General features: G+C 36.8%; 1 protein-coding gene across 1 annotated transcript; it reads right to left on the bottom strand.

Moving 5' to 3' along the window:
• Positions 1-8,423: 8,423 nt before the first annotated feature.
• SUCNR1 (succinate receptor 1) lies at positions 8,424-18,390 on the bottom strand. The gene is made up of 2 exons (XM_058661443.1): positions 18,262-18,390; positions 8,424-11,662 (listed from the first exon to the last, which is right to left on the bottom strand). Exons 1-2 carry the CDS (start codon positions 18,262-18,264, stop codon positions 10,685-10,687), a joined length of 981 nt encoding a protein of 326 aa, XP_058517426.1. The 5' UTR covers positions 18,265-18,390; the 3' UTR covers positions 8,424-10,684.
• Between the last annotated feature and the right edge of the window lie 3,768 nt (positions 18,391-22,158).

The following is a 22,158-nucleotide window of genomic DNA, read 5'->3' as shown; positions in this document are numbered from 1 at the left end:
ATGATAACCTGAAATGCTATCAGTATACTTATATTTTAAAAATAATTTAGCTACTTCCTCATGTGACAAGTAGAGAAGGAGGGACAGAGGGAGGGCATGGGCTGTCTACTGGATCACTCCAAATGCCCTCAACAGTAGAGATTAAACCAGGTGGGAACCCACGAGCATGGGAACAGGCCTGGTTGGGGAGCCACGAGAATGCCCTGGCTGGATTGGGGTTCCCACTGGTAAGCGTGAGAACCAGAAAGGAGGCAGCAGTCTGGGATGGGCATGGCTGCAGTCTCCCTTGGCATGGGTTCACCACCCAAGCTCCCAGCGAAGGTCCATTCCCATGTTGTTGCTGGTGGAGTTCTGCCTGCTGGTGCAGTTCAGATCACCGCTCACTAAATGCTGCTGGGGTATTTATTGGTCACTGCAACACCACACTTTTGTGTCCACTGTTTTCTCATGTCTGTCAGTCTCCGGGTACCCCTCTGCTATCACTCCGTTCTCTACTTTTTCTTGGAATGTGCCCTCTCTGCTTCACACTGGCTAATGTTTCTTTGTCTGTTTAAACATGTCCTTATCCTATTCTGCCATCTTGATTTCAATATCTGTAGAATCTTTAAGTAAGGAGGAACACAGATATCATCTTGGCCTAGGTCATGCACACTGCAGCATCTCTTGTAACCTAGAGCTTAGCCAGTGATGGGGACCACATTACTTCTGAAGGCAACTCTTTCAAGTTTCAGTCATTGGTACAGTAACTTGGCTGTTGACTGGAGCTGAACATTCCACTGACTCACCAAGTTATGCTGGCAAAGCAACAAAGACTAAATCTAATTTATCATTTTAGGAAAATATTCAAAATAGTTTACAATAATGTCTTATGCATTCAGGCTGCTCTCACAAAGTCCCACAGACTGGGTGCCTCGTAGACAATAGAAATATGTTACTCATTGTGTTCTTACGCGGTAGGAGTGATGAGGGAGCTTTCTGCGGCCTTTTTGTAGGAGTTCTAATTCTACTCTCTGAAACTCTACCATCAAGACCTAAACCCAAACACTTCCAAAAGTCATACATCCTAATCCTGCTACATTGGGAATTAGGCTTCAATATATACATTTGGGGAGGACATAAAAAATCAATCTATAGCAATTACATCTACATTTTCTCTCCTCAATGTGGCAGACTGACTGCCTCTTTTCTGTATTGTTTCAGGTGTGCTTGCCTCACAGAAACACGTATACCACTAACTGTGGTATGTACTTTAAGTTCATTGTTGTGATTTGTTCTCATATGTGTTTCATGTGTTTTTCTGTCTCGTTAGGTTACATGTTCCTCTCACAGCAAGTGACAGGAGTGCATAGGCTTCATGGAACCCACAGCACAATGCAGTCTCTGCTGCTGTCATGTTGACAGACATTCTAGCATTTTCTCATGTCAAGTTCAACATAAACTTTGCCTGCTGTGGAAAGCACTGCAATATCATGTGACAGAAGTCATAGATGTGTATTTCTCAATTAGAGTGAAAGTGAAGATATTCAAAGAAAAACTCAATAACTTCTGCAGTTTCAGTTACTAAGAATACTTTCAAAGCAGGAAGTTGGTTTAACAGATACAACTCTGGTCCACGCACGTTCCACATGTCCATGCTCGTTCACTACACAGGTGCGTGATTTGGTTCCAGCTCTGCTTCTACTCCAGTTTTCTGCTAATGCAAACTTTAGGAAGGAGTGAGTGATGGCTTATGATACTGCCACCCATATCACAGACCAGCACTGAGTTCCAGGCTTCTGGCTTTAGTCCAAGCTGTTGTGGATATTTGAGGATCAAACATGCAGATGAAAAATTTCTTCTTTGTCTCTCTCGCAATTTCTCTGCTCTTCAAATGGAATGAAAAGTAAAAATTTTAAAAAGTTATTTTCTTAGTTTTAGAAATACATTTATGAAACAGTTGATATGATATCTGAAGTGACTGATATCAAACAAGTGAATTAAATGTCAATGTATTGATAAGGTTGAGGTTGCATGGTTACATGGGAACATTCTCAGGAGTTTATTATCTTCTCCCTACTTTAATTTAAATTTCACATTCATTATTGAATGCAGTTTTAGTGATACTTGCAGGTTGTCATTCACTAAGACGGAATGTACTAGAGCTGAATTTGAGAATAAGGACTTTCCAGGACTTCATCTCCATTTATCTAACAGAGGCTGAGCAGGAAATATTTGGAGCTTTGGTTGTGGTTTCTCTCCTATCTGGTGGAGAGGAAAGGCACATAGAAAGGAGAAAACTTAAGATGCTCAGGCCTCAATTTGTAAACACATTAATTGGATGCCTGGTAAATAGAATAGCACATTTTTTAGACAGCCTTTCTACAGAGTATTTGAAGCAGAATTTCTGTGGTTTAGAACAAATGTATTTGTAAATAAAGCTAGAATCTGGCTGGGGAATGACTTCCTCAAACTGCCTGGTTTAGAAGACATTAATCTATAATAATTTAAGTGTTCAAATTACCTGTGGATTCCCTTAGATATTTCATCTGCTGCTTTGGGCCACAAGGATTATCTAATGGGTGAAGGCAGGACCTGGGAAAGTACTTCTTGCTTTGACTTACTTACCTGTGATTGTTTACATCCCTAAAACAATTAGTAAATTTTAATGCTAGAGAATCTTCAGGCATTCCCTAATTTAAGTCATGGGATTTCCTGTTATCTCTTTTGAAATAGGTAGTTGAGAAATAGGATAACAGACAAATAGGTTGTGTAATTTTGGTATTGTGTGTATTAGTAACCATGGATCAGGGACAACATATAATAACTTTTTAGGGACTTGCTTATTTCATGAAGCATAATGGTTTCTAGTTGCTTGCATTTTGTTGCAAAAGGCAGAATTTTCTTATTTTTATGGTTCACTAGCATTCCATAGTGTACATATACCATACTTTATGGTTGGAGGTTGCACACCGAGTATCTTTTAAAAATGATAAGCCATTCACAGTGATTTCTTTACCTGAAAAGATACAAATATGTTTTCAGGAGTTTGAAAAAAATAATATTGATATAAAACTTTTTCATATACCTTGAAAAACAGTGTTATGAAAACTACAGTGTTTGACTCATGCTATTTTATTGAATTAACTACTTGATGGAATAACAAAATAAAAATTTGTAAAATATTCTCTTTTTTCAAAGCACATTTGTATAATTTTAAAATGAGTGTTGTGTATAACATCAGCATCCCTCAGATTTTGAAGCTACATTAAACTTTTTTGGGCCACTAGATTATGCTAAAAAGCTGAAGTCTGAGAGCTTCGAGCTAGAGGCCAGCCGGTGCCTTGCGTGGCGGACTGACCACCTGATCTGATGGAAATGACATCGCCCAGATGGTACATCTCTAGTCTTACAGAGGCATCCGATGGGTTCATTGGAATCTACTTAGGCCCATCAGCGAGCGTCATGCTCTGTATTGTTCTGTATGATTCTGGGACTCTTTGAATCACATTTCATTTTCATCATGTAATCTTTACCTGTGAACATTGTTCTGGAGATTCAGCCACGTCATTTACTTCAAAATAATGATGGAAGATGGAATGAAAATTTAAGTGTACTTCAGGGGTGGGTATTTCACTTACCAGTTCAGGAGTTTCCTACATCTTAAATAGGAGTACTTTGGTTGATTTCCTGTTTGGGCTCCTATCTCCAGCTTTCTGCTAACGGAGGCCTTGGGCGACAGTAGTGAGTCAGGTGTCTGGATTCCTACCATCCATGCGGGAGGTGTGAGTAGTGTTTCCGGTTCTCAGCTTCACTTGGGCATAGACCCAGCTATAGTGAACACTTGGAGCAGCACATCTCTATCTACCATTGACTATCTCTGAAAAAAAATGCAAAAGATAGGTTTATTTGCATGCAAAACAGCTTTGGTAACCATGCATAATTATTTCAGAGTATACATTTTTGTTCTTTTTGGAAAACCTCTTATATATTAGAAATATACAAACACTAGAATATTTCATTTAGAAAAAGATGATTTAGGGGAAAGATAATGAGGGAATGAAGCAAGAATCTGAAACATAAGTTAGAAGTGAAATACCCTGAAATAGACAAAATATGAGAGAGATGTGAGTGAGGAGAAAAATAGCATGTTTATTTCTGGGAGCTGGTACAAAAAGTATAGGATTTATTGAGAAAGTTAACTGTATCTTCATATTTGGATGTAGAGAAATATGGGATAAAATCTGTGTGCCCAGCACAAAAATCAATTCAAGCTCAGTGATAAGACATAAATGTATGACAATGAAATTTTACAGCAGAAAAGGAATGAAAATGAAGATGGAACTCAGAATACCAGTGCACATAAAAGGTATCAGGAACGAGGACAACAGAGCTCATCAAAAAAAAAAAAAAAAACAAGCAAAAAGAACAGGACAAATGTGTAAAATTGATTACTAACAACTCAGCAAATTTTGTTTTCTCTCATCATATCATTATTTCATGATAAAAATCTCATTGGGAAAATTTCTTAGTTTGAGAACTTCTGAATGATTCTATGTGCAATGGTAATTCAAAAAGCTCAACTTATTTTAGCAAATATTTTTTTGTAGTTGATGCAGTTTTCTTATAATTTGTGTTTTTCTTGAGCTTTTAGAAAGTGTTTACGTGCTGCATTGTAACCTGAATAGCTTCGTGTAGGTCTACCATTTCTCTATATTCAGCAACAGACTTCTGGCCATCTGAAAAATATTGGCTGAATACTAAATACAAGGCTGTATTATAGCAGTGACAAGCTGCCATCCAAATCTATATACTTATTCTATATATATTCCATATATCCCATAATATTTATGCAGTATTGTTTTAATTTTTGAATGGATTTATGACCCAAAGTGTCAGTGGTTTATTTGTCTCTGATGTAGATGAAGTTTTTCACCTTTTTAAAAGATTTACTTATTTATTTGAAATGTAGGAGGGAAGGAGTGGGAGAGAGGAAGAGAGAGAAGGAGAGGGAGAGGGAGAGAGAGAGAGAGAGAGAGAGAGAGAGTGATATCACATCCCAAATGGTGCCCTCTGTGAGGCTGGTCCTGGTGGAAGGCAGGAGCATGGAACTCCATCCAGTCGCCTTAGCAAGGAGCTGGATTTGAAGAGGAACATCCAGGAATTGGATCATATGGTGACATAAGATGCTGAAAGTATTGGCTGTGCCACAACCCTGGCCCTAGTAGACAAAATTGAACAAGCAAACGTGATATAGAAACTAAATGATTGTATGTAGTGCACATGCATTATGTCTGAGTCCTAAGTTCTTTTGAAACACATCAGATACAACCTTGTATGCTTTTCTCTATACATGGCAAATGACTTCTCTCCACACACGCCAATTCATCAACGTGAGTGTACAAATGATATGACAGAAATACAGTGCTTCTTTTTGGCTATCCCATCCACTCGGAAAATTTAAAGTCTTGCTGAGGTATACATTTATTTGAGGCTTCTGGGATGTGTGTCATTTACACTTACAACATGTATCAGTACACATCCTTCTCATGTCCTGAAGACGCATTTCCCTGTCATTGTCCCAAGTCTGTTGAACTTGAGAGTTCTGAGAAAGCATCTTGCCCCGCCTGTTGAATCCTTTTGCTTTGATGAAGTACTACAGGTTCTTATGAGCTTATTGAATATCGGATGTCCTATTAAGCTTCAAACCAATTTGTTGTTCCAAGGACAAGTGTGAAAGAATATTTCCTTTTTACCGTTTTTGGATCTGCTTGAGGGGTTTTCAATGCATTTATATATGGGAGGTGTTGCTCATAAAATTATGCTTGATTGTACCACAATGTTGAAGAAAGATTTTAATGGAGTAACTTTTCTTGAATTAGATTATTTTCAATTTTCTACCAGAATTGAGACGCATGTACTGGGGGCTTGTAGTGACAAAAATAAAGATCTAATGGATCTGCATTATACTGTCCTCCTAGTTTCTCATAATGTGTGCCTGAGGCCCCTTCTTTGGAGAGGATACAGCTGAGTTGCACGTGTGTCTCTGTGTTTACTGGTGATGAGTTCTCCCAGAAAACCCCTTAGTAACAAACTACATGAGTCACTGCTCTGGTTGATACTCTTCATCCTGGTTGTGAGCATAACTAAGGCTATAATTTTTTGTGTTTGTATGAAAGTCAGGATGAAGCCACAAGAGAGCAAGCAACAAATTTCTCCATTCAGTATTCTCCACACTTCTTAACAGAGAAATATCTATCTTAGTTCATGGTGAGGAAATGTTGTTCATGGATTCCATGCCCAATGAAAATTCAAGATTAGAAAATAACTCAAGATCCTGCTCATGGAAGCAGAATGTAAAAACTGATTCAAGTCTGTTCTAAGATCTGTTCTCATGTGTTCACTTGGAGCTGTCTTCTGAAGAGTGTTCTACAAGATGTCAATGAGATGGAGTTGCATGATAAAATATGAAATAAACACCCGTAAGTAGTCTAAACATGACCAATTTGTATCAAATTCCATGTGGCAGTGGTTTACACAATGGTGGTGACGAGCAGGATCTCAAGTCTGCACGGTTTGAGCAGGTCATTACACGCTATGCCTTCATCTCTCAGTCTTCTAACTTCTTAGAGTCTGATGTGAGTGGGATGAGTTAAAGCATACTGATGCATTGCTTCACAACATTTTGAGAAGTTCATGGGAATCATTCTGGGGGCAAATATAGAGAGTAATTACATGAATTAAACAGAGGTGAAGAAATTTTATGAGACTCTGCTGTCTTCAATGCTGTTGTATAGGTTTACTGAGATATTCTGGAGAGCATGCCAGGGTAGAAAGTGAAGAGCAATAGAATCTGGAACATTTTAGTTCTATCTAAGTGCTATTATCATTTGTTTTGAATGTGTAGAAAAGAATCTGGGCCCTGAATACTGATTCACCATGTTTCTTCCCCTCTTGGTGTCTAATGCATTGCATTTTCCTGTAGGAATTTAAAGCTAATGGAGATCAAAGCACCTGATTTATTACTGGTAAATCCTGATGTGTGCATGATTGCAAAACCAAAATGAGGCTGCCTCGCTGAACAGAACATAAATCTAGTCAGTGATGGGAAAACTGGAAAATGTGAGATGTCTTCTATATTGGGTATAAGAACAGAAATAAGAATCCCTTTCATGTGGTGATAGGTTTTGGAAAATGCCCATGTTCATTTTCATAAGTGCATACATTTATAAGTGAAAATATGAACATATATATGTATGCATTTTATAAAATGCCCAAATTTGAGTTGCTTATGACTTGATGTGTTCAATCCTTATAATTAACAACTCTTGTTCCTCATAGGTGGGATGAACATGTAATATGCTGATGATACACTAAAGAGAAGGGTGAGGCAGTCAGAATTGTGGTGTAATGAGTTAAGCTGTCGCCTGTGATACTGGCATCATGCATGTGTGTCTGTTCAGGTCCTGCCTTTTCTGCTTCTCATCCAGCTCCCCATTAACGCCTTGGGAAAAGCAGAAAGTAGTCCAAGTGTTTGAGCTCCTGCCATCCATGTTGGAGAACCAAATGGAGCTCCTGGCTAGTGGCTTGGGCCTGGTCCAGCAGAGTGGGTCAGGAACGAACCAGTAGATTGAAGATGGAACCTCTCTTTCTCTTTCTCATTCTCCATAAATCTGAATTTCAAAATAAATACACGTAAAAAAGAAACAAGTGAGAGGACACCACACCGAGCAGTTATCGTTTCAGCAGTGAAGATGCACATTCAAGTGCTTTCCGATGAAACGGTCTAAATCCTTGAGTTCTCATCCTTTGTGTTTGTTTTAGTAGGTTTCCCTCCACTGCTTTCCCTGCCTTTCTGTGATGATAGACAGTATTCATGATCAACTATAATTTGAAAAGTGTCCTGTGAGGGCCGCCCAGCAATGTAGCAGGCTAATTCTCTGTATGTTCTGCTGGCATCCCAGATAGGGTCCAGTTCTACTCCCAGTTGCTCAGCTTCCAGTCCAGCTTCTTTCTTATGGTCTGGAAAATCAGTAGAGGATGTACCAGGCCTTGGGTCCCTGAACCTATGGGGCAGACCTGGAAAAAGCTCTTGGTTCTTGGTTTCAGACTGTTCATCATAATGGGAGTGATCTAAGATATGAAAGATCACCACCCCCTGCCTTGTTCTCTCTCTCCCTCTGTCTCTGACTTTCAAATAAAAATAATGAATCTTTGGTGGGGCAGAAAGTGTTTTCTTGGGTGCTATTAAGAGAATGAAAAATTTGACATGGTTTTCAACTCGTAGAATGAACTTGAATCTCTATTATTATAATATACATAGAATAAAATGATGCATTTCATAAACACAACACTTCAAAGTGTCTGAAAACCCAGTGGTAGCAAATTTCACTCCCAGATTTGGAAATACCAGAACATAAGGAAAAAAATTACAGCAGACCGACATACACCATGAAAAGAAAGCTGCTTAGAATAAAGGGAACATTTTAAACATAATGAAATGAAACACATTTTTCAGTTTCAGGATGTGGTTTGTGACGACAGTGGTGGAAGATAACACTGCAGGCACAGGAAGTGAGCTCACATTGCATAGGGTTGAGCTAGAAAGTTTAGACAGCTTTCTGATGACCCCAGATGATCACATGAAAAACAAGGTACAAAGAATAACGTTTATTCCTCTGGAAATCACAAAGCCACCAAGGAGTTTCATAATTCATTTGTGATTCTCACAATGACCTTGCACAAATGGAATAGCTCTAACAGTTTTAAAGTAGGTATCTTTTAGTCTGTTAAGGTTTAAATATCACATGATAAATGGAGCCAGAGATTTAGGGAATGTTATTATTTTAATATTTTAAATTATTTTACTTATATAAAGTATACAAGTTACATGTAATTTACTATATAGATTTAGAAGTGATATTTCTCAACCTACTCACATTCTCCATGCTCCCCACTTCTTTTAAATTCATACAGTGGCATACTTTCTGCAATTTTAATGAGTAAGGGGAGACAGAAAATTTAATTTCTTCTTTACAACTAAAAATGCATAAGTACATTTTTAGTTAAACTTATTTTATGCAATTGATTTTGGAGAAATAAGTAAACTCTTATTTATCACAGCATTTTCTGTCACTCTTTCCAAGGAGAAAATTCAGAAAGTCCTTATTATTGCTATAAAATTACATTGCAATCTAAAAATATTACATAAACAAATGACAAAAATATATAAAAGCCTAACTTTAAGTAAGAAAATAAATTCTCTGTAGTAACATGTTTTGTAACATTTCATCTGCTCTTAGTTTTGAAAAATTTGGAGATATTTGGTAAAGCAGAATATAATATCACCGGAGTGTTTCAGAACAGAAAGTACAGTGAGCTGTATGTCTCTGCATTGATGATGATTATTGTATCCTTTGAACTATCATTCCCTGTAGCTAACGACACCAAGAGAAGGAGTATAGACTGTAGCAGTGGTCAAATGTTGTTATGTATCAGTGAGTTACTGTTTGATGCTTGTTCCACTTTAAATGGAGGATCCATTCCCTAAGCTCTCCCCTTCCCCATTTGCCTTGGGACGTAAATCTATAGGATAGTTTATTATGCGAGTACAACATTTCTTAGGTTCTCTTAATAAAGTGAATTATTTTCTAGGACATGTTTTCCAGTGATCTTATGTGAAGTTCTATGATAACAGGCCTCATTCAGATGTGAGTCTCTTGTCCTGCAAGAAAGTTATCCTTGTGTATTACACTGGGAGTAGAGCTGAGATGCTTCCTCAGAGGGAAGTCTAGCCAAATGCTCTGCTTATTACCATGTTTCTGCTGCTTTGCCAGTTTTATGATGTTAATATATTTTAAAATTCACTATTTATTCAAGATTAGCAAAGTGAAGATGAACAGTCTAATTTGATAATAAAACGCCAGATGGCACAATCATCATTAAATTAATGTAGTATTTTATTTTGCTTTATTTTATTTTGGATTTTATGATAGGCATTTTGGTGTTCCATAATTCTGATATTTTTACAACTGTTGTTGTCATATTTTGCTAGCTTTTTGATAAAGTCATTTGTACTTTAATGCTCTGATGGCCAAGCTCAAACGTATTCTCACTTTTTGCCAAGTTATCTTTATGTTCTATTCAATATAAATTAAGATTACCTTCATGAGATTGCCATCAAAAAGACTGATAAATTCCAAGTCGACCATGATTCATGGCATCCTTGGTCTGATTATTCATGTCGCATCATTCCTCATTCTCAGTAATGTACCTGTAATTTTCTCATGAACACAACATCTAAAGGCAATGCCTAACGGTATGCATCTGATCTGCTTTTCACTTCTCATCCAAAGTTTTAGGATTCTATAAACAACAACACAGATAATTCTGTCACATTATCGGCATCATCATTACTATCTTGCAATTCATTCAAAATGATTCAGTACAATTTGTTGCTTTGTCTATCTCCTACTTCTAAATCAGGAAGACCCTATAGCACCTAGGTTCACACATGCATGCCCAAACATTAGACAAGGCTAATTCAACTCCATCTGCTCTCAAACGAAGAAACCTGTGTATTCTTATCTCTTTCATTTTATTTATTCTAGGAATAATGTATTTTTAAATGAGGATCAGATCTGTGATCATCTGTGAACTGAAACAAATTCTTAACTGACTTACAGCTGCATGTACAACTTAATCTGTTTCACAGGCACCTCATTTCCTGAACGTATCTTCTAAACGATGTAAGGAATTTGAAGTATTCCCTCAGTTTGTTCATCAACATTTCCCTGAAATGGTCTCCCATAAGGAAATAGAAGACAGGGTTGATGACACTGTTCAGGAAGGCCAATGGCCGAGTCACGATGTACAAGGTGGTGATGATGACCTCAGCACACTGGTATTGCTGCCAGGACCGCAGCCTTGAAGCGATCCTCACGTTCCGCATGATGTGGTAGGGTGTGAAAAGCACGGAGAAGATCACCACGGCCATGACGACTAAGTTAAGGGGCTTTTCAAGGGGCAAAGCAGTACTGATCTGCCTGCTCCAGTGCTTTAGAAAGCGGACAATTTTGTAATAAAAGAAACACATCACGAGAAGAGGAAGCAGGAAGCCCAATATGGTCAGACAAATGCTATAAACGAGGTTGTATTCAGGGTCCCCGGAACTTGCATAATCATTACAGTTGGTGGCGTTGTTGGTTACAGTAGGATTAATAAGAGGGAGTATAGGCAGTAACTCCAAGGTAACTAAAATCCAAATGGCCAAAGAGATTAAAATGGCCAGCTCTCTTTTTTGCAGAAGGTGCTCCCGGAAAGGAAACTTCATGAGCAAGTATCGATCGATGCTGATGAAAGTGAGGAAGAGAATGCTGGTGTAGAGGTTGGCATGAAGTACGTATCGGTTGCTTATGCAGAGCACAGTTCCATATACCCAGTCTTCACTGGCATAGCTTCTCATCAGCATGGGGAGGGTGCACAAAAATGCTAAGTCGGAGATGGAGAGATTGAAGAGATAGATATTACTGCTATTCCAGTTCTTCAGACAAAAGAGATATCCAAAAACAACAGTTGTATTCCCAAGGAGTCCCAAAATAAACTCAATCCCATAAAAGATGGAGAGATAGTACTTTGCCAAAGAGGCCTCTGCTGCCAGCCAGTTTTTGCAAGTTTCATTCCATGCCTGAAGAAGAGAGAGAAAACATAAAGGTGAAACATTCAATTGTGACTAGTGACAAAATATAGTATATAATAATTGGAAATGATACTTACAAATTAAATTAAAGATAACAGGTTGCATTAGTAAGGAATATGTACACACAATGCATACACATATACATATAATACATATAATATGTATATGCATATATATGTGTGTGTGTACATCAGGGGTGTTTAAAAAACTTTTTGGGAAATACATTATGAAAATAATGTGTATGGATTTCAATTGTATTTTATATCAAAATAAACTTGTCTTTTAATTCCATTGCCATAATTTTTTGAGGTGCCTATAAAATACACATTTGAACCAATGTGCATATACAGAAAAGTCATTTATGTATTAATCATTAACTCTATTGATTACCTTGGACCAATGTTATAGGAATTGGGGATAATAATGTAATGAAACAGAGTTCCTAATCCCAAGTAATTTGTATTCTGTCACATAGAAACAGAAAACAAACCAATAAGTGATTTAATTTCATGTTGACCAAATACGAAAAAGGAAGGATAAAATATTGGAGAAGTTTAGAATGGAAGGTGGGAGTGAGTTCAGAGTCACCTGAATCTACCGTGGAACCTAGGCAACACCTTTTCTGAATTTCACTGTTTCAACCTTAGTCTGTCAGTGTGCAGTTCCTTGAATGAGCTGTGCTCACCATGGGACCAGGAAGAAGACCCCTTACTACACTCTACGCTGAAACTAGAGTGGCTGGTGTTGCAAGTCCCAGCATCATCCAGGCCCACTCAGAAAGATCTGGGGAAGGCCTCCACTTCACATAGTTCCACAGGCCCCATCATCACTCAGGCTTGCTGCAGATTCCAAGGAGAAGGCATCTCTGTACCCTACAGTTCTGGAAACGTGGCCTGAAGACAGACCTGTGGAAATCCACTTCAGCTTCAAAGTCACACTAGTATCTGCACAAACTGCCGTAGCCAGTGCAACCAGGGCACTGCTGCACACTCTAACATTGATTACAGAGAAGTTATTGTGTTCTTCTGGGATCATTGGGAATCGAAGTCAAAGCATTGCCAACTAACACTCACATTCCATAGAAACAAACATGTATCATCCATAAACAAGGGACTGTAACCAGATACACAGCTATCAGCATGGGGAAGAGGCAGCATTAAGGGACAAGGCAGCATGATGCCTCCCAATGAACAAAACCGTTCTCCAGAAACAGGAGAGTGGAAAGAAATCTGGGAGGTGGTTGAAACAATTCTAAATAATTGTGTTTCCTGAGGAAACACAATCAGATGCAAGAGAATATAGATGGATAATTCAAAAGAATGGGGAAAATAATGTATGCTCCCTTAAAGTAATAAAGACGTGATAGAACATGATAGAACGAAGACAGTGATATACCAACTGGGGGAAACCTCAAAGCATTTCCTCTCAGATCTGAAACAAGAGATTGATTTTCATTTTCCCTATTCTTTATTCTATATTGAAAACATTACTAAGAATAATTAGGGAACAGAAAGAAATAAAGGGCATTGAAACTGGAAACAGGAACTCAAAATATTCAGGTTTGCGTATAGCGTGTTAAAGTCTAGGCACACACAGAAGTAATGAAAAGATATTCTCGTTGATGAACTGGAAAATTAATTTTACCAACATTTTTGTACTATCTAAAGGTATCTACAAATTCATTGAAATCCTTACCAAATATTGATAATGTTCTTGTCAGATTAGATTATAGGAACCTCAGAAGCTTCTGTCACCCAAGAAAGCAGCCAATAAAGTGAAATGACATCCCACAAAATGGGAGAACCTGTTTCCAGGGCACTTATCTATCAAGGATTAATACTCAGTGTATGTCAAGAACTCAATAAATTCAAGAAAACAATGTAGGCATAATCAGGCAAAGGACGTAGATGAGACAATTCTCAATAGAATGCGTACAAATGACCAGCACAGACATGAAAAAAATTTTTCACTTTAATTTCTTGTCCGGGAAATGTCAATAAAAATAATAATGTGACATCATTTTACCTTTTGTAGTGGCTATTATAAAAATACAGAATAATAAGGGTAGCACTTATATACGTTTGATGGGAAGGTTAGGTCACTATAGTCAGGCTGGAAAACAATATGACGGTTTGTTTGAAATCTGGAAATGTGATCCAGCATCCCACTGCTGGATATGTAGGCAAAGTACATGAACTCCTTTAAAAGAGACCCTTGCTTCATGTTTATTACAGCCCTGTCCACAACTGCTGAAGTATGGAATTAGTAATGGTACCCAGATGAGTTGATAAAATACATAATATATGTACATACACACACACAGTGACATACAATTCACCCAGAAAGACGAAATCCTATCATTGCCAGAAAAATGGATGAAAAGAGAGGACAGCTTGTGCAGTGAAAAGAAGCAGCGAAGACAGAAGCTCCATGTTTTTCCCTCCTATATGGAAGCTAAAAGCAACCAAAAATTGGTTTACAGAGTAGTCATTAGCAGAACGCTGGAGGCAAGGAGAAGGGAAGGTCAGAGAAAATTTGGATACCAAAAGTGGATACCAATGAAAAAATAAGTTTCAGGAGTTATAAACCACAGTGGGGAGACCAAACTTTATAATACACTAATATATAATGTGTGAATATGTATAAACTACATAATACAGTGAAATGTAGTATATATGAATATATGACACATCTAATGCAGTATATATATAACATATAATGTAATAAATTAGGGTATAAGTACATATATATATGACAAAAGAAGCTCCAAACCTTTAATAATAAAATCATGTCATCGGAATGAAAATATTAATTATCCTGTTTCAATCAGCACAGTTATCTTGTAAGTACTGAGGCCTATAAACATTTACATGTAGCCTATAAACATGAACATTAGTGTTCACAGAAAGTGTAAAAGTAAATCTGTGGTTTCGCATGTGCTGTTTCTCAGTTTTTAGAAAGAGCAATTTTGTTCAGCACTTTTTGACATGCATTATCCATTTTCTTTGCAACCTATTCCACTTTGGGTTCTGACTCACTGTTCCAGTGAAATTATCTCCATGATTGCTCTATTCAGTGGTTATTTTTCAGTAATCTTGTTTCATGAGTCAGTGGTTTCTCATCCTATGACTTCTGCAAGTATTCTCCTTTGCTGTGTGTGACATGAAATTGTCTTAGCTTTCTGCCTTTCTTCCCAGGAGTCCCAGCAGGCATTTATGTGACTCAAGTACTAAATGCTGAGTTTCTTCAAAGCTAGTTCTTTACTCCATAACCACCAAACTCTGTCTAGATGATTTCCCCCATTTTTTCAGGTTTTAAAATGCACTGATAGAGGAACGACTCTCAGATTTTCAGCCCAGCCCACACCCGACTTGCAAGCATTCGATATTTGTAGTTATTGTTCCTGGCTGATTGCAGATATCTTGTACTAACCTCTCCAGCTCTTTTACTGTGCGAACAGCAGTTTGAGCTGTTGCAGTTTAATGCTTCTGTCATCTACTCACATTCTGGTTTCAGAAATCTTAAAAAAAAAAAATCCTTGAAATTGTTAACATGTTAACTTCTAATAATGAATGAAATAGTGACTCTCATTAACTATAATGTCTGAATATTACTCTCAAATTCATCCTCATTGCTCCAATCCTTTGCTAATAGTCTAGTCTAGGCCAAAGTTCACCTCTGCCTTGGACTACGTCATACCCTCCTCTAATCTCACATTCTCTCTAGTTCCTGTTCACTTCGATGGTCACTGTAGCCAAACAATCCTGAGGAATCATAGCCCCTAATCTGATCTTCCTGTAGTTGATGATTGAAGTCTAAATCTTTAATGGAGAGCTCACGTTTGCATGGTCTGGTGTTTTCTTTGTATTTGCCTTGAACCTCTCTTGCTATTACTCTTCTTGCTATTGTTTTTCCTATTCTTTGAATGTCTTCATCATGGGCTTTCTCTTCTGTCATATTTTTTCCATTTCTATTTCTTCCTGTGATGCCAGTTCATTGCACATTTATTATTTTTGCTTCTTTTAAAACATAGTTCAGCTGTAGCTTTCCCAAGACGGGCTTTATGATACACAGAGAAAACTATAGAGCTTCCATTGTGTGCTCTCTCTGTGTGTACTGACCTCCTTTATAGGACCTCTCTGAATGCTGCTTACTCATTGTTTGTCTTCAACATCTGGCACTGTTACCAGCAAACAGTAGTTGTCCTGTGATTGTTTAGTGAAGACACAGATATAAACATATGATTGCCTAAAATATATCTTTAGAAATACTCCCAGCAAGATCAGACAAATTGTACATGCACTAAACTAAGCCTATTTCTTTCTTTATTTCATTGTAAGAGGTGACACCACAGATAATACACAAAACTCACAGTTATAGCTAGTGGTAGTTGTGGCTTAAGAGGCATTTATAAAAACTCAATTTATGATACATTTTAAAAATAAGACATTTAAAGAGGTATTCACATATGAAATTAATGAATACAAGAAACTCTAGAAAAATGTGTAGGAAAGTTTTAATAGTTTTATTCCTACTGAAGAGATTTCAGATAAATTATTTCTTTTCTTCTCTCACTTTATCTGGCCCCCTTTTTTTTTAAATGAGATTCAGCATGCATTTGATGATGTCAAACATGCTTCATAGAAATATAGCAAAAATGAAATGGCTTTTTTTAAGTGATAGTTTTTACATTTTTGATTAACTGTAATTTTTACAGTTACTATTTTTTATTTTACCACTATTCTTCGAAAGCTTTCGACTCCATGCCTTTTGGAATCACTCTCCTTCTTGTCTTCCATGACACAACAATCCCTTTCTTTCACTTTTATCCCTAAGAAAAGACTCTTTGTGCCTAATGTTTCTTTGTTCAAATTTTTAACATTTTAAGTTCTCAAGAGTCAGACCTGGGTCCAACTGCTGTCTTGAAGATACGCAAAAAGCTCCTACACACCGGCATGAGAATTTTAACAACATACAGTTGCCTTGAGACCAGAGACTTGTTTGTCTCATTTTGTAATTTCCTTTCTTTGATCACACCATTTATCTTTCTGCCTCTAAAGGATTGACTGGTCAGTGGTCTATGAAGCTTATATACATAACTGATTGATTTGATTACTACAGATGGAAAAGACACCCATGGAGACCTGTGTAATTAAGAAGCCTAGATCACAAATGACCACAGATAGAGGTAAGAGATCACAGATAAATCTTCAAATCATGATGCTGATTGAGGGATGTGGTGGTGGGGGGACAATATTAGGACTGAAAAACAGAAATAAGAATGACAAAGGATCATCTTTTCCTTGCTTCCCATAAAATTACAGCTGCAACTGTGTAACACTAGGAGATGTGATTAGGCAAAAATAAGAAAAACAGTTTGTGCAACCCTAGCATTCCTAGTTTGGGAAAATCTATTCAACTTTGTAATATTTATTTGAATTTATATTTATAAAACTGAGATTACAGTTTTTTCTGGTGTTTTATCATATACTTCTTTGATACATAAGTTTCATTCTTAAATTTTTTTCTAAGTGCATAATATCAATAAAATTAATTCAAGCTTTGTGAATGTATTTGTAGACCAGGTTATTGTCACCAAGATCAACAATTTGAGAGTAGTATATAGTCCAATCGAGTGATATTCGTAGTTGAGTGTGTTTGTAATGTGGCCATGATAATTCTACAAACTGAAGAAGTAAGCTGCCTTGAAATATATATATATATGTATATATATATATGCATATATATATAGCTTCTTAGCTTTAAAATTAGCTTATTGTAGTCAAAAAGTATATAAAAACATTTGTGAAATTTTAATAGGCACAGTAAGACAAAATTCCATATTAATGAGAATTTTAAAAAGAAATAGAAATTGCTTTGCTACAGAACCATATGAATGAAAATTTATACTAATACTACTAAAAGATGCAATGAAATTGATATTTTTGCTTTGCACATTCTGTAAATTAAACAAACAAGTGTCTTAGCAGTATAACTATGAACTACAATTACCTGCTTTCTAATTTCTTTAAGGACATCTCATAGATTAAGGAAGGCTTTTGAAGGTAGAAGAGCAATGGTTTCTAAAATTTTCCCTTCTTGCTTGCAGAAATATATTGTTGGATCATTTCATTTTAACATACATAAATGTTAAATACTAAATTTACTTGTTAGAATGCCTTAAGATTTTTTGTAGTACATTATTGTCTAAACATTAAAATCCTACATATGTTTACTCCATATAATAGAAATTTCAATTTTTTCTGTAAATATTTACATGTTTTCAAGCAAATTGCCATTTTTGCTAAAATAGGAAAGGCACAAGGCACTAGAAAATACAGTAAATTCTTCTAATAAACAGTACTTGTCAATTAAAGTGGATATTTAGTAGGAAAAAAAAGGAAAATTTGATCAGTTTTTTACCTACTTTTGCTGTTTTACATTTACTTGTGAGCAGTTCACTTAAGCATTACTTAAAACTTTCAATGCTCTTTGGTTGCTGATGAAAGAAACCTGACAGGAAGCCCAATGCTATTTCTGTGTCCGTGAGAGATGTGAGTGGCTGAGTTGCAGCCTGGGTTACTTACCATTCTGTGCAAAACCTGCTCCCCAGACAGAAGCTCTTCCAGCTGCTGAAGACAGACCCTGGCTCAAGGCTGTGCTGCTGGACATGGCTAGGGAAGTCTGATTTGCATATCATGCAGCTATGATTAATAATTCAGAAGTCCAGAAATATTTCTTCAAACTTCAAGTCAGAAATGAAAGGGTGGGAGAACTTCTGCAAAGCGTGAGAGAAAACAGATGATTCCTTTTTGTACAAAACACGGGTAACAAACACAGCTTTAAAAAGAATATTGTAGAAGCTGTTTCCTCCAGCTCTAAAGAAACAAGAAGCATTCCTTTTTTTCATATTAATTTGAGTATATAGATGATAAGAAATGATAAACACTATTCACAACAGATATACAGATGCTTCTGGCATTTCATCATTTTTTTCAAATGCAAATTTTTGTGGTATCTATGCAAGCTATCACTAAGCTGCTGTTTGAACTACAAAACTAATATTGTGGAGACAGGCCTAGATTTACGCTCTGCGAGCATACTAGCAACTGAGTAGCGGAGCCTCAGGTCTTTTCCGTTTTCTTTTCTGGGCTTACACATAAAGCATACATCAGTGGCTAGGGATTAAGGAGAGAGGCACTGTGAAAGGAAGATAATCTCATAGGATGGAAATTGACACATCCTAGTCAATGCCATGAATAGCTCCCTGGAAGCACAGCAACACCATTTCAGATAGGAAACACACCTGACTTTTTTCTGATGATTATATTAGGTTTATATTCAAGAAAACATTCAGTCTGTTTGGTTTGAAGCATAGGGATTATGTTGAGAAAGTCCCTAACTCTGCAGGTAGTAGAAATTCCATTTGAATGCCATATTTGAATTAGAGACAAACACAAGCCCAGAAGTCATGATTCTAGCTGCACAGTTCTTCTTATGCTAAGTTTCAATCGAAAGCTCAAAAACCATGCACACACATAGCATGCATGTATTTATTATGTAAAGCATAGGCATGTATATAATACAAATGCATTATATATATTTATACATAAAATATGTGCATTTAGATAAAGTTACGTCTCTGTTGTGTAGTTCTTACAATTTTCCAGGTTTTACACTAAGTACTTTCACCTGTTGAATGTTTATAATTCTCTGAGGTTGCTGCTGTTTTAAACATTTTTCTCAGTTTATAAATATAAAATATAAGAGTCAGAGAAACTGATTAACTTTCCCAGTGGGGTTTCAGTCAATACCCTTTAATTCTGAAAATGTGCCTTCTCTAAACATTGACTACCTATAAGACTGACCAAACCCCTGATGTACAAAATCATATGCTATTATTAATAATAGCTGTATTTCAGGAATGTAGTTCTTGTATACTTTCAGAAGGAAGAAAGGTTAAACTATTATTTTCAGCTGTAATTTAAAAAAGCAAAGAACATTTGAGCAACCAGAGTCGGAGTTGTTAACTTTGACAAAGATTAACATGGACCTGCTTCAAACAATAAAGGACCTTGAACATGTTTCACAGATATCTACTCTTGTACTGATGGAAGACATAGACAGATTCCTCTTTGTGGAGAGATGGGAGTTCCCCAGAGCTTCCTCTTTCTTCTCCTCACGTCCTGACTTCCATCTCCTCCTGGACTGGTTAAGACAAAACTTGTTCCAGGCTCCTCTTTTCACCGTACAAATACTCTAGATTGCCATTTGGAAGCCCTCTTTCCTTCCCAGGTCACTCTTCACGGAGGATCTCAGCGCTTCAAGATGCTCTCAAGTAACAGTAAGAGAGATTCAGACAGATTTAATAAAAAGAACTCTAAATATGTTAGACCTTTTCATACTGTGAATCTTTGTACAGGGCATAGGAGGAGAGCTGCATTGGGATGGGGCTGTATGTTGGACAGGCATGGTCATGAGCTAGCTCCCTGTACAGTCGCATAAGGTCTGGATTCCAAAGGGTTTTGTAGTGGACTTAATGCTCTCCTCTCACATTTGTAAATGAAATTTCTCATATATAATTTTTTTACAAGACACCTGATATTTTTCTTTGGCATCAGGCTCTGGAATCATGTGGCTAGTTATGAATGAGCATGGAAATCTCTTGTGAAATTGTTTCTACTCAGCACCTTGAAATTTTGTTGAAGCAAACTTTCTGCTTTTGGAAAAACATATTAGATATTGATTTTCATTGCTGAGGATCAATGCAAGCTGAAAGGCAGTGAAGTTTCCAGTTTAGCTTACTGTCTAAGGGGAAAGGTTAAGACCACAATAGGTGGAGACACATTGCCTCCTTTCAAATCTTGGCCATTTGCTAACTTCGTTTTCTTTCTAAAAATTCATGTATTTACTTTTTGGATGTGAAATGCGAAAAGATATGGGGAAAGAACAAGACCACAAAGCCACCCCACCCCTGTCATGCCCCTCTCCCCACACACATGGACAGAGAGCTGTGCAGACCCAAAAATGGCTTCCATTCTTTCACCCTGTGGCTCACTCCCCAAATGCATACACCTGCCAGGCCAAAGCTGGGCATCTGGAGTTGCACCAGAACCTTACATTCGGGTGGCAGGGGCTCAACTTCTTCAGTCACCACCTGTTGCCATTCAATGTATGCATTCACAGGAAGATGGATCAGAAGAAGAGCTGGGATACAAGCCAGGCACTCCCGTAAGAGATGCTTGTGTTCCAAATGCAACTTAACCACTGCACGGGGTAGGTTTTCTTATCTGTCACAGAAACGTAATGAAAGACCCAATCTCAAGGGATTGTAGTGTGTATAGGAAATACATCTACTATATAGTATGGAGTACGTATTTTGTGCTAAGTCAATGACAGTATTATAGAAATTTATAGCCTGAGACAAGAAAATGTTCAGAATGACAATCTTAATACCACCAGTGTTATAACGTTGTCTACCAAGAAATATCCATGTAAAATGACCTTCTAAAAAGCCAGCATGATGAAAATATCGAATACCTGTGGTGGCTATGCCTATTACTAATTATGTGATTTTCAAAACCATCACACAATTTGATTTTCATATTTTCAAAAGGGAGATAATTCCTTAGTCCTTAAAATTCATAATGTTCACAGTATCAAATGAGATGAAATACGAAAATATCATAGGCCATGTTTCCAAGAACAATTTCTTTGAACAAGGGACACTAATCAGAAAATTCAAGAGAAAAAAGGAAATATTAAATATTAATTGTGATTATAATGCTAGTAAATTTCACTGAAAGCTTTTGAACACTAGCTCTATGACAGCATGTATATAAATTGATTTATTTAAGGTAGTATATACTATTATTGTCCCCAATTTTCAGAGGAAAAAAGCAAGTTCTAACTAATAAATGATTTTCTATAATATCAAACCTGATGTATGTGATTCCTAAATCCAAGCCTTTGCCATTATTTCACATGATAATGAAGAAAATTCTAAATTATAGCATGAAATAACTTTACTAAAGTATGTTCATTTTATGTGGTTTAACCTAATAAGATATCACTTTAAAGCTTATATTAAATTCAGTAATTTGTAACAGGACTTCTTAGTTATCAAATTGAAATCTCCTAACTAAAAGTAATACAACATTTTAGGTAGAAGAACAGACTTGTTGAAAATAATGTGCAACTGGAAGGTTCTATTAGCAACAATTTTGGTCATGTTTATAAGACACATTTCTTTCAACAGCATAGAAAGTCTGTGTGGAAACAAAGTGTCCTAGGGTCACAGTGATCTTGAAGAAATGTTGAGCTGGAGAAGAGGAAGATACTCAGTCACAGGAATTTCCCCTAAATCCTTAAGGGGAGATGATATCATTACAGTATTAATAACTCAAAGCATTTGAAGCAACTCAAGATGACTGAATACTTTTGTGTTATGCTGGAAGGATAAAACTAATACTACAGGAGTACTT

This window comes from Ochotona princeps, chromosome 3, assembly GCF_030435755.1.
Source record: "Ochotona princeps isolate mOchPri1 chromosome 3, mOchPri1.hap1, whole genome shotgun sequence".
Classification (NCBI taxonomy): Eukaryota; Metazoa; Chordata; class Mammalia; order Lagomorpha; family Ochotonidae; genus Ochotona; species Ochotona princeps.
Note: the sequence above shows the minus strand (reverse complement) of the source record. Positions and strands in the feature narration are given on the sequence as shown.